Source organism: Ruditapes philippinarum, unplaced genomic scaffold (assembly GCF_026571515.1).
Source record: "Ruditapes philippinarum isolate M1 unplaced genomic scaffold, ASM2657151v2 ctg337_1_1_1_1, whole genome shotgun sequence".
Taxonomy (NCBI): Eukaryota; Metazoa; Mollusca; class Bivalvia; order Venerida; family Veneridae; genus Ruditapes; species Ruditapes philippinarum.
The window spans coordinates 197,084-211,433 of record NW_026866767.1 but is presented as its reverse complement, the minus strand read 5'-3'; the positions used below and the strand labels follow the sequence as shown (position 1 = coordinate 211,433).

The 14,350-nt window shown below is 32.5% G+C and overlaps 1 protein-coding gene and 2 non-coding genes across 3 annotated transcripts; 1 reads left to right on the top strand and 2 right to left on the bottom strand.

Annotated features, from left to right (window-relative positions):
- Positions 1 to 261: 261 nt before the first annotated feature.
- Trnar-ucg (transfer RNA arginine (anticodon UCG)) lies at positions 262 to 334 on the top strand. Its single transcript has one exon. It is a non-coding gene; the product is annotated as a tRNA-Arg (tRNA).
- A 474-nt stretch (positions 335 to 808) lies between these two features.
- Trnas-gcu (transfer RNA serine (anticodon GCU)) lies at positions 809 to 890 on the bottom strand. Its single transcript has one exon. It is a non-coding gene; the product is annotated as a tRNA-Ser (tRNA).
- A 2,222-nt stretch (positions 891 to 3,112) lies between these two features.
- Positions 3,113 to 14,320, bottom strand: LOC132733638 (beclin 1-associated autophagy-related key regulator-like). The gene is made up of 9 exons (XM_060720299.1): positions 14,076 to 14,320; positions 13,257 to 13,319; positions 12,739 to 12,781; positions 12,103 to 12,184; positions 9,513 to 9,747; positions 7,930 to 8,093; positions 6,959 to 7,109; positions 6,266 to 6,436; positions 3,113 to 5,434 (listed from the first exon to the last, which is right to left on the bottom strand). The coding sequence occupies exons 1-9, from the start codon at positions 14,267 to 14,269 to the stop codon at positions 5,152 to 5,154; spliced, it is 1,386 nt and encodes a 461-aa protein (XP_060576282.1). The 5' UTR covers positions 14,270 to 14,320; the 3' UTR covers positions 3,113 to 5,151.
- Positions 14,321 to 14,350: the final 30 nt, after the last annotated feature.

Genomic DNA, 14,350 nt, shown 5'->3' with positions numbered 1-14,350 from the left:
ATTTATCGTCAATTTGGACATTTATGAGCACCTAATTTGTTGCGACATTTTTCGTTAATTTTTGGACATTTATCGTTAAAAGGAGTTTTGGACATTTATCGGCGATTGAGACATTTATCGTCAAATTTTGGACATTTATCGTCGTTTGGACATTTTTCGACGTTTGGACATATATCGGCGCTACACACGCCTACTTGTAACATTTTGTGTGATTTAAATACTAAATATCAGTGAATGATTTTAACGGTATATAGTATAACCGGCCGCGTGGCCTAATGGATAAGGCGTCTGACTTCGAATCAGAAGATTGCGAGTTCGAGTCTCGTCGTGGTCGTTTCTTTTATCTAAATATTTGTTGACTTAATCAGTGTGTTCATGTACATTTGTGTATTTCAATAACATTTCACACTTATATTATGTAAAAACATATTATTTTAGATCTATTAAATTATAGATATTTAGTAAAACTGTATTTCGGTGAGGATGGATTCGAACGCCCAATGAATTAGCAGTCCATATAGCCTTTACAACTCGGCCACCACGTCATACGCGCACACTAGTTGTACATTTACATCTCATTTATATAACATTTGTTAAGAACTATTAGTAAAGTAATGATAAAATTATTTTTAAAAAACACAATTAATATTAACTTAATAAAATAATAATGTTTTAATGAAGATTACCTAGGTACACATGTACATATACTAGTGTGTAGATTTAATATTTCACACATTTATTATGTTAAACTTTATAGGTAGTTTAATTAATTACTATTAAATAAAAACAAAATACACATGTACTTTTTCGACGAGGATGGGATTCGAACCCACGCGGGCAGAGCCCAATGGATTAGCAGTCCATCGCCTTAACCACTCGGCCACCTCGTCTGATAGTTATGAATTTATGAACTACATATAATTATTTCATCGCGTATTAATGTTTAAATGATTAAAGAGTGATTGAAAATGACAGAGTGTTCAATATTGTGCAATAAGGGAATTTATATAAATTGTTTAAAGAAATCTATAAATTGAAATTGCGTGTTATTTTTACTTTTATTGTATCCAAAAAAAAGTTTCCATGTATAACTCACATATACCTCTGTCCTGATGGAATATCATCCTGAAAGTGAATATTTCCAGTGAGATATTTCTTATATCACCCTTTAGCACTTGAATATCACCACCGTAATGATGTTCACCGGTATCACCCTGTCCCTAGGACACATAACGTACGTGTAATAAAATAGCTGCGCCCGGAGTGATATACCACGTAAAACAATGACAGATACCTGGTTTGACTTGAAAAAAAACTTTCCTATTGCAATTAATGAATACTAACTTAAATCTACCCACTTAACTTTTATCATAATTAATATCTGCATCAAAATTGTTTGACCTGTTAGAAATTCACAATAACGTTGATATAATGAATCATACAATTATTCGACTGGAATCATGTAATATAATTTATTCATAATCCATGAGTAGACTTCATTCTTAGTTTGAAACCATTTATTAATTTAGTTCTTTGTACGCTTTTATTGCATCTGCCGGCAAAAGACCCATGTAGTCTGAAGTATATCACGCGTGGCCAAAGGGTTTGAAGTGGCTTTGAATCAGAAAATTGCGAGTAAAAGTCTCGTAGGAAATCATTTTTAACGACATGGGTGTAAAAATGTAGATCTAATCATGTTTTTTTTTTTATAATTTCGTTGGCTCAATCATTTTTGGAATATTGAGTCTGCACAATTCTCAATGTGTCCAAGTTTGACTGCTTTATCAAATGTTTTAGAGTATTGGATACTTTGATAACGAGTTCTAGGCATTTACAGTAAAATGTCAACAGGCCTTTAACTTCAAATAATAAGATTTGGTCTCATTGCGGTAGTTTTCTTCACTATTCTTAATGACGCTTCGAGGAGTATTTTTACATTTGAGCCGCGTCACGACAAAACCAACATAGTGCGTTTGCGACCAGCATGGATCCAGATCAGCCTGCACATCCGCACAGTCTGATCAGGATCCATGCTGTTCGCTTACAAACCCTATAACAAGTAGAGAAACTGATAGCGAACAGCATGGATCCTGATCAGACTGCGCGAATGCGCAGGCTGGTCTGGATCCATGCTGGTCGCAAACCCATTACGTTGGTTTTGTCGTGACGCGGCTCAATTGTTGAAAGAGTGATGTTTGTCTATTATGAAGACAACTGAACGGTATAAACGATGTTTCACTTTTTGTCTATAAAAAGCGTTTTAAAACATTGGACAATATTCGTTGGAATTTCGCTGAATTGATTTCCTATTTTCAAAGACGGTAAAAATTTGACGTTGAAAATATTTCATGAATGTCATGTAATAAATCTAGCGGTTCAAAAGGCAGAAAACTTGCGTTTTATATTTTCAGGCAAGATAGTTTTTGTAAATATATGCGCTTGAACATATTCATCTGACAATAATGACGAAACAAGAATAAAGGATAGTTTCTGATAAGCCTTTACCAGCTGTATAGGGGCACACCAGCCTGGATATCTGTGTATTCTGACCACACTCTATAATTGGTAGGTAACTAGAGAATGGACTATTCCAAATTCAAAGCACGGTAAACCATTACAGAAATTTAGCCAATTCAAAAAAGGACAGTCAATAAAGTCTATTAATTTCCCTTGCTAACATTAAAAAGGTCAGCGCATAACAGAAACAATTTGAAAAAAAAAACCTTTATCTACTTGTGTCTGTCTTTGTATTTTATATATTACCACCTCTTGTGGACATTACAGACTTATTCATTATTACAGATATGTGTATATATACATGTATATATTTATAAGACATACACTAACTTTACAACACCTGAGTGTAATGTTCACAAGACTTCTTGTACCTGTTTTATACTCTCAGAAAACCCGGGCATCGTAGGTTTGGTCAGGGAGTCATGACCAAATTTCTTAACATAATGTAATAAGACACTTATGCCAGAAAGAGCCCAAAGGAGACTCAAAATAACTTGTAAATATTGCTTCATAATAAACCAAATACAAATACATATTACTGATCAAAATTATCTACATGCACCCATGGAATTACTAAAAATAACAAGACATAATATTATGTTTAATATATCAAACTTTAATGGAAACTTTGATTGTGTAGGATCACTAAAACAGCAGTTTAATAATTGCACTAGGTACCTACATACATCCCTTAATGCTACATTCATATATCCACATTTCTGAAACCATGTGCAAAAATAGGATAATATCATTTGGTATCAATTACCGGTAAAACAAGACTAAAAACAAGACTAAAAGCCGTTACAGTATTTAATACTACATGAACTTTCACTTTTCCCAAGAAACAATTTGCACTTCACAATGAAAACACATTTCATATTCAATATCTTCCCAACTGCAAGACTTAGTAAGTGACTTTGACCATGAACTTTAAATGACATGTGAAGTCCGTGTCTTGACCGGCTTTTAAAAAAAATGGAAATAACTGACAAGTAGCTCGTAAATCAATAACATTTTTCATCAGAAATACTAAATGCACATGAAAGGTGATTTAAATCATGTTAAGTATGATGTTACATTAAATTATAAACTATTATGTTGAAATATATGTAGCCAGAATAATCCCTGAAAAAGTTTACAAAAACGGAAATTATTTGGTAACCTATAATATGCGATCGAATCATAAAAGCCAAGTAAAACAAAACATACGATAATTCTTCATTTTTTAAACTAAATATAGTCACTAAAATCAAAATAAGTAATAAAGCATTTAACAATGACAATATCAATAAATACAAAAAAAACATAATTAAGAAAAATAAGTATTGGCAGTAAAAAAAGATAAATTAGCAAACCCAGTGAAATAATTACAGTATGAATCCTGACAATTAAACAATTAATCAATTCTTGAACAAAAATTAGTAAAGTGTTTTTTTGCTTTAGCGCATGGCAATAAAAGAAGAGGTCAACTAATAATTAAGTCAACAAATATAGTCAAGGCTGGAGCAAGTTACATTAAAAAAGTCAATAACATGAAATAAACAACTGTGTAAGCTTTTGCCATAGTAGTAAAATGGGCAAAATTTAGATACACGGTCTGTACAATGAAGTGGCCAATTGAAAGTAGTCAAATCTTTAGTCATTACCTTACACTGAGTTAAAAGTCATTTTCTTTGCCATGGAATTGACAAACGCAGTCCAAATATTCTTAACTTTGACCAATGTCAGTTACATCATATATATTATATATAAGTAGCTGTGTGGCCAAGTGATATCAGTCAGATTTGTAATGCTAATCAAAGACAAAGCATTAAATGCTTCACAGTACAATTTACAATAAATCATAGATAAAATAAAATGCTTTGAGCTAAAGAAAAATGCTTTAAGATAAAAAATGCTACAAAGGCAAACAATAACAAATCCAAATCCAGATTATTTTTTTTAAAAAGCGCACAAGAAAATGTTTTACAATAAGGTTTTCATTTCAGACAACTGAAATCATTACCCCTTAAATATAATGCTTGTAATAGAAAATGTACAGACTTTATCATTATTAAAAAATGTCCTCATATTTATGAAAATAGTATCAAATTTATTGTACATTACGAAATATATCCATGAAACAAAAAAGCTCCTGTTTCCACCCCGTTATAGTGAAAAAATTTTAATATTGACCTTGAAGGTAAAAGTTATTTAAAAGTTATCCCAATATTTCAATATGTTAAAATAATTCTCTGGTCCGAGTTATCTTTTATCCAGACTATGAAAGCTCTTGATTAAAGAATGAACACGATGTGGCCATGAATAAAGGCCTCTGCAGCGAGACAGAAACATGTACTGACAAAAATACGGGACAAAAGTAAAAAATGTTGCTATCTTGCAATATATCGGCATGATGACAACTTATTTTTTATATTTCTTTTTTTTTCACCAACATCTCATTATTTATATTAACAAAGACAAAAAACAACATCAGCAATGGTTAGCACAACTACAAAAAAACAACCTGATTTTTTTTTACAATTTAACAATAACCTTCATATTATTTATAAACAAACAATATTATCAAACAATAATAATTTTCATACATCAAAAAAAAAAAACGAACATGACGCCTACGACTTAAATGTTTCGTCATCTTCTAAATGTGAAGAATGAGCTAACAGTGTTATACGCCGAAGAAATAACACCGCTAGCCGTAAGCGTTGAATCGGACATATCTTGAGAAATGTAGCCCATTTGAATTGAAGATGATTCCTGTTGAATAGGAACCGGAATATTGTCTGGTACACGTTCCCATTCAGCATTGTCTGGTTCGTCATGACCGACCGGTAAATCATCATCGCTCTCTTCTGATTGGCCGTTCGAATCTTCCACTGAGTCCATCATGTCCTGTATCACATCAAATGATCCTATCCTGTTGTTTCAGATATAAAAAAAAACAGATTATTCTATTATTTAATCAGATATTATACTTGTATATTCTTTATCAGTTTTTCCTCTTTTTAAGTCCTCGAATAGGTAGATCTAGCAGTCATATTGTTTTTTATCTTCCTCTTTATTTGACTGTTTGTTGAAAAACTTCCAACTAAACCAGAACAATGAAGTCCTTCCACCTACAACCTCCAAACTTCACAGGGGCTTACACATTGATGAGCACTGCCTGCCAGACCCTCTTAGCAGTCACAAGGTCAAATATTCCCTAGAGGCCAGGTGTCAATTCAAACATGGTGCTTTTGTCATTTTTAGAGGAAATTTCAAACTATGTATTGACTTAATAGTGAACAGTCTAGACTATGATCATAAGGCATGGATGTGCCAGGTACTCTTGGTGTACACTGGTATTATGGGGAGATTCAGTTGCCATCAGCTATTTAAGTGTCACACTAGCTAAATAGCTTCCCAAATATCAGTGTAATACTTGTACTGTTTTATCTGAACAAGATTATTTTCTGTAGATAGATCATCTGTTGAATGATGTATCAATAGTTTATTGGTTATTATTTCTGTTGTCAATAGTTTATTAAATGAAACTTTAACCTAAAATCCATCAATATATTAAAACAAACAGTACTTTAAACACTGCCTGTTTGAGTTTATATTTATAAATTTCAATATATTTGAAAGTATATTTTTCATCTTAATTTTTAAGCCATAAAAGCAGAACAAATTTCGCTCAAATATGTAAATATGGGACTTTAATGGTTCTATCAAATGAATGAAGACTCAATATTATAAAATAACAAACCTTCCTAGCTGCTGGTGTCTTAAGAGCAGTAAAATATTATGTAAGGTGTGTTTAGGTTCTATATTGTCTGTGTCCACACCTTGAGAGAAGCACAGGTATAAAACATTCTTATTGAGCCGGGCCACAGCTGAATTGAACTGTTTCTCAGGCAAATCTTGTAGACAAAAATCACTGCAAGATACAAGAAAAATATTACTTGTTTGCTGTAGAATAAAACAAGAGGCTAAACTCAGACTACATTTCTAACCTGAGAAGATGTTCATAAGAAAAGTTTTTAAATGCCAAGGTCAATTTTGTCAAGAGAGCTTTCATTTATAGTTTTATACCGATATATTACAGGCTTATTACCAATGCTTTTTTCAAGTTTTCAAGCTCTGGGTCTTTCTATATGCAGAGATGGACACTGTTTAAAGTTCTTTTTTCAGTACCAAACTGACTTCAATGATGAGGCCTTTTCTATTCAGTTTAAAATTTTAAATGCACCTGAAACAAGTGATCCTAAAGATCAATTTCAACACTTGAGGTATGAATTATTTCACTCAAAAATGTTTGTTTGGACTTTTTACCCTCACAATTACACTAAAATAGACACAATGTCACTTAACATTTCTTAAATAGGAGAAGAAAAAAAAAATTCCTGCATTAACTTTGAATGTTTTTTTTATTTAAGGAAGAATAATTCATTATTTTTACCTGTAACACTGACGTTTAGGAAGACTAACATTCAGTATATGGGACACTACTGCCAACAACTGTGCTGTGTAACATAGTCCTGCTATAATACTATTCCCAGGGTTCTCTGGTGAACAACTCTCCGAATTCCCGTCTTCACGATTACGAGCAACTAAAATATTAATATAATAAGACATCTGAGATGCTGAGATGTATAATTTTCAAGCTGTAAAATTACATAAGGCTGAAATTTATGAGTTAATGTCAACAGTTAAAAAAAAAAAGTTCTGAAAATCATGAATTTAACATTAACATGATAAAATAGGACTTTTGTATGTATGAAAATCTGAGTTCATCAATTTTGTTGTTTTTTTTTTAAATTTTATTGAAAACAAGGCTTATTGGATACGGAAATTCTGAAATTATATTGAAAATTTTTTAACCCATGAAAATTACTTATCATAGATTTACAATACTAATTTTGTTTCATAACCTAAATTATGAAAAAGGGAAAGACTACTAATTTTGTCTCTCTCTGTCACTATTTAAATAATGATAAAACTAACTATATACAGATAGACAGATAATTGACATCCCCTCAGAAAGACATATTTCTTTTTCTTCTTCAGAAAAGGCAAACATGTGTTAAAGCATATTAGACGCCTATCAGTGGTAGAAAATAGCACATGAAATGAATTGTAATAAAGGTGGCGAAATTCAAATTCCATATAAATTGCTTAATCAATCTAACTGTAACACTGCTTTAGAACAAAAAAGCAAAAGATGGTTACGAGTTCTTTTTGGAAAAAGGATATAGGACATCAAAAAATAAAGGGCTTATGAAAAATAAAGATAATTGCATTTTCTTAATCTAATGAGCCTTTAAACTCTTCCAACCCAAAGTAATACAGGCCTCAAATTTAAAGATAATGATCACTCTATTCATATCCATCTGTCCCAATTATGTATAATTATAAAATCATCACACTTACCCATGAGGTTATATTGGGCGTATTCTCCATGAGAGGGCAAGGCAGGCTCAACTATTCTATACTGACTACTGGAGGTAATCCATCGACCCCTGACGTACGCCATCTGACTAGCTTCCTGTAGTTCCTTCCTATAATCATCACTAGCACCCATCGTCATACTGTCACTGTTAATATATAATGTAAATATTGTGATGAAAAAATAAAATGTGAATAATATAAAAATTAATTTAAGTAATGAAGCAAAATAATGTAAATGATGAAAAATACATATAGAAATAATGTATTAATATTATTGTCATGTGATATTCTTGTCCTTTGAATAAAAATCACTTTTTGCCTTTAATAGAATAGTTTGTGATACATATCCTTGAATGATCAAACTGAAGGAAAATATCTTATTGTGGGTATTAAATTTATCTTAAGAACTTTATCCTCAGATTATTTTCACTAATTTCCTGATGAATGTTTAACAGAAAACCATACAATTTATATATATTTGTATTCAAACCTTATTTTCAAACAGAAATTTGATAAATAGTTGAATCTCCTTTAAATTGTGTCTAAAAGGAACTTAAATGCATGATATGAGATGCAAAATAAGTCACATGATGCTGCTATTAACCATTTTCTATTTCCTTCTTTTACTTAGATTTAAAGCTACATGCCTCCAGATGAGCCAAAATATCTTAAGAAAACCAAACTTGAGAAAATTTTAAGAAAAGTAAAAATGATCTAAGATTCAAGTAATAATTTACATGTTTTTTCTATTATTTTACAGCCTTTATCACCATATTTCAACTCCATGACTAATGCAGTAAGGGCTATTTTGGCCTATATTAACCTGCCTTTGGTATTTTTTAACAGGGATTACAATGTATAAATGGCATTTGCAATGTGTATTTTACTTTCTTTGTTCACTTCCCGTTTGCCTTTTAAAATAAAATACAAAATTAGCATAGATCTGTCAGCATGCAGGTTTAAACAAATCTAAAATTGGTCTGTTAAGTTGTTGACCAGCAATTTTGCTGTTTTTGTGTCGTTTCTTTTTATAGCTTTATAATGTAAGGCGATGACAAAAATCTTTAATTTGCTGTCATTTCATACGCACATTACACTTGCCACAATCCATCACAAGCTTGCTTTAAAACACATTCTTATATGTGCTCAATATAACCCTTTATGAAATTACAGCTCATTTTAGATCCTATACCGACAATTTAAACAAAAATAAACGAGATCAACTTTTTGTATAACATTTCAACCAAAGAATATCATAATTTACCAAAATCCTTCAAACTTTCCTTTACCCTTTTTATGCAGAAAACAAGCGATAACATTATTCTAAGGCCTACCACCATGCTAAATAATATAAATCAACTTGTCCATCTTTCAATCTGAACAAAACAATTCATCGTTTTTAATGAAAGTTTTGAAATAAATACTAACTGAATAGTGAACAGTGCACACTATGATTGGCCACCATAGACATGGAAGCTGATCTTGGTCTGTACTGGTTACACGGGAAGATTCAGCTGTTTCTGGTAGGCAAAGAATTAATCATTTTTAACAACTTGTAAACTTACACTTTATTTTTCACTTCGGACACTGGGAATATGAAGGTAATGAGATCACTAATGTGTTTTTGCCTGAGCTCCATCAGTTCCTTGTGCCGTTCTTCTAACTTCTCTCTCTTCTTAACAATTGTATCAGACACTTTCTCGATATACTCTACGATTCTTTGCTTCTTCTCCTTATGTTTCTTCCCCTTCGCATAGCTCAATCGATTTTCTTTCCTCATTCGCTCAAATGCTAACTTTTCTATAACAAAAGAAATAGTGGTCCTTTAGTTTATATTAATCCAATTTTGTTGTGTTAGAAGCTATTAGGTTATTGAAACAGTATTGAATCCGTTCCTGGAACCAACCAGTACTTAGCTGTGAGTATAAAGTTTCTTGCTCACAGAAACAACAGCTTGCCCCTGACCGATTTGAAACCACAGGGCAAGCAGTCCTTAGATTACTAGTCGGACATTTTAACCACTCGGCCACACCTCCACTCCTGAGGTCCTTTCATTAGTGTTTGGTATATTTTAGGAAGAACAACAAAGCTTGATTACCTACACATGTACATAAACAAATCTAAAATAAATCAGAGTGACAAGCACACTTGAACAGCAACACATGCCCTGGTATAATTATAAAAAATAAGTATTTTGTATGGATGTCAAAAAACTACTTTGTTTACATTTTGCTACCTGAACGACACATTACTACATGTTCCATGCATAACTGTTTTCAGTTGTTTAACCCTTTCACTGCCATAGGGACGGCTTATGCCGTCCCTGATATTTTCGGCGTATTTGCCATATGGACGGCTTTAGCCGTTTCTATAATAATAATAGTAATAATAATAAATTAATAATAATAATAATAAAAATAATAATAAATATAAAGAAAATTATACCATCAACAATTATTATTATTATTATACTAACAGATTTGGAAACATATACAGTATAATTATTATAATACAAATAACAAATAATTATAATTATATTAAATAATAATATAGTAATTTCTTAGAAAATCCTCTGGCAAATAGGTGAACAATAAAACAATAACCCTCTGGCAGCGAAAGGGTTAACATCTAAAATGCTCTATATCCATCATTAAAACATTCTTGAACATATATTTGACCTATCTAAAGAATTAAAGATTACTGATTTCTGAAGCATAATGTGCCTTATAGAAGATAACAGTTTACTGAATGATAAGATGAAGCAGATATACAGGCCTGCCTGACTTTCTACTGGGGGCATGTGGTACAGGGAAGTCAGTCTGGCTTTCTAATGGAGCCATGTGGTAGAAAAAAGTCAGCCTAACTTTCTACTGGGGCCATGTGGTATAGGAAAGTCAGTCTGACTTTCTACTGGAGTCATGTGGTAAAAGGAAGCTTGTCTGACTTTCTATGGGAACCATGTGGTATGGGGAAGTCAGTCTGACTTTCTACTGGAACCATGTGATATAGGGAAGTCAGTCTGACTTTTTACTGGAGCCATGTGGTATAGGAAAGTCAGCCTGACTTTCTACTGGAGCCATGTGTTATACTATAGGGAAGACAGTCTGACTTTCTACTGGTGTCATGTGGTATAGTGAAGACAGTCTGATTTTCTTCAGGAGCCATGACTGTGGTAAAGGAATCAGTCTGACTTTCTACTGGAGCTATGTGGTAAAAGGAAGTTAGTCTGACTTTTTACTGGAGCCATATGGTATACTATAGGGAAGTCAGCCTGACTTTCTACTGGAGCCATGTGGTAAAAGGAAGTTAGTGTGACTTTTTACTGGAGCCATGTGGTAAAAGGAAGTTAGTCTGACTTTTTACTGGAGCCATGTGGTATACTATAGGGAAGTCAGTCTGACTTTCTACTGGAGCCATGTGGTAAAAGGAAGTTAGTCTGACTTTTTACTGGAGCCATGTGGTATATACTATAGGGAAGTCAGTCTGACTTTCTACTGGAGCCATGTGGTAAAAGGAAGTTAGTGTGACTTTTTACTGGAGCCATGTGGTATACTACAGGGAAGTCAGTCTGACTTTCTACTGGAGCCATGTGGTAAAAGGAAGTTAGTGTGACTTTTTACTGGAGCCATGTGGTATACTATAGGGAAGTCAATCTGACTTTCTACTGGTGTAATGTGGTATAGTGAAGACAGTCTGATTTTCCTCAGGAGTCATGTGGTTAAGGATAGTCAGCCAGACTTTCTACTGGAACCATGAGGTAAAGGGAAGTCAGCCTGGCTTACTGGAGCCATGTGGTACAAGGGAGTCAGCAATGACTTTCTACTGGAGCCATGTAGTAAAGGGAAGTCAGCCTGACTTTCTACTGGAGCTCTGTGCAGGTATAGGGAAGTCAGCCTTTCTACTGGAGCCATGTAGTATAGGGAAGTCAGTATTTCTACTGGAGTGGTGTGGTAACAGGGAGTCAGTCTGACTTTCTACTGGAGCGGTGTGGTAACAGGGAGTCAGTCTGACTTTCTACTGACGCAAAGTGGTATAGGGAAGTCAGTCTGACTTTTTACTGGAGCCATGTGGTATAGGGAAGTCAATATCACCATTGGCATTGAAAGAGTTTATATATATTCATTTATTGAGATGTTTTTATAAAAGCTATTCTACCTCTGTTCCTTATATCCTTGGTTGCTGCCAGTGAAAGTTTCAGCAGTTCTATATTACGTTTACACTGATCAATGGCCGCCCTCTGAAAATAAAAATGTTCATGTATAATATTTGAATATAGCAATCGATTTGCCAACTTATAAAAAAAATCTAATTTTTAAAAATCGCTCATGAATTTTCCCAACTTAAGCTAGGGATTTTACCCAAAGTAGCTGCAAAAAGCCCTGTTCCATGTACAGAAGTTGTGAGTCAAGTGTTACTAAAATATTCATGTCAGAATATTTACTGTTACTTTTCACAAACATAACTATAAAATATTAATAGTCTCCTTCAAAAAAAATCTTTGGAGTCACTGATGCTTCAAATATTCAGATTTTTTTTTACCTTCCTTGGAAATGTCATTTCACTACATCAGTGTGATTTAATGGGTTCAAATCAAAATAGCATAAAATTGCTCACAAATCCTATCATAAAATTTTAAAAAATTAAATAATTTCTACAACCAAATTATTAAAATTTTAGCAAATGTCTAACAAAAGAGTAAGCCCTGTTTCTACATATCCTAAGAGTGGCTTTATTATTTTTCAGAGAATAATCATATGATAGATTTTTAAAGTCACAATAAAAAAGGCAAACCTTCTCATCTTGCCTCTGAAGCCAGGCTGTTTCCCTTTTAAACCTGAAAAAATATAAATCTATGTTTATTGTACCCTATGAAGTAATAATGCTTTTCAGACAATGACTGTGTTTGTGAAACTTATTTGACAAATTTTTAACAATATTCAAGAACAATTACACTTTTTAATATATATCAGTTTATTTGTGTTATTATTATACCACAGATATATATTGCAATACAGAGCACTTTTACAGAAACTCATAAAATCACTTGTATATAATTATATTAAATAATAAATTAATGTTATTTATCTGCCAGGGATAAAAGAAAGTTATGGTTTTACATTCACTCACAGGACATTCCTAGACGCGACAGTTAACTGTTAGTTATATTTGTAGATCAACTGGACATAAAAAAAGTATCTTCATCTAGATCATAAAGACACCATCATTGAACAGATTAGAAATCAATACAATTAAATCTTTTGTCTCACTTTCTCAAGATAATTATAGTTACATTATGTAACAGCTAATACCTTTCAAACACAAGATCTCTGTCTCTCTTAGTCCTTTGCCATTTGCTGTGCAAAGATTCATAACTGCAAATAAAGTATAAATTTATATAAAATTAAAATATATTGCGAGAAACTTTATAACATCCGCAGCCTGTAATAAATGACAATTCTAAAGTTAATGACTAATAAATATTGACTGTTCAAGAGAAATGGTATGTAACTTAACAGGTGCACAGCTCAAGATTAACATATTGGCCAGGAAATTATGCCAAGTTCATCACACTAACATTTTGCTTGCCAATTTTGGCAAAGTTTGCAATCATAAACACTATTTGCTTAAGATTGGCATTGGTATCCATACCCATATCCATGATTACAGAGTAGTGGATTAAGGTCTCATTACTTGATTCAGAAGTAGAAAAGTAATTTGTGGTCTCTCTGTTTTCTTGTCTATCAGACGGGATTACCTACTGTTTATACCAGTGCTAAAAACCTGTCTTACACCCCAATAACATTGTAAGACCAGTCACGTTCTTTAACAGTTTAAATGACATTGTTTCCATTAAAGCTGTTTAAATTAAGGATGATGTCATTTTGACATTATGAAGTTATAAAGTAATAAGATAAAGTACGAAAGAAGTGCTAAATGAAAATATTAGTTTTCATAATTTCTGTTTGAAATAAAATTAACATGTAACATAATATGCAAGAAAAAGAATAAACCAGAGTAGCTCTCTATTGAGACTTTAAGTGGTAATGGGGAAAACATTGACTTACAATTTACAAATAACAAATATAACAGAATTCCTTTGTCAATAAATAGATCAAAGTCTGACTCACCTATCTGGATATGTTGCATTAGAATGAATGAATTTGCCACTGACTACACATTTTGTACAGTGAAATGGTCTTTTAGCCTCTGAGCATAGTGGGCACCTTTCAAAGGCAACTTGTAAGCCTTCTTTACTGACGATTAAACTCGCTGTGTTGAATTCTAAAGGAGCTGTATTGTCTAAACAGCTGATTTCTTCCATAACACAAAAATTACGTCATGTACATATTTGTTTACTTCCTGTTTCGAAATCATTTCCCAACAGATGGCGTTTCAATTTCCT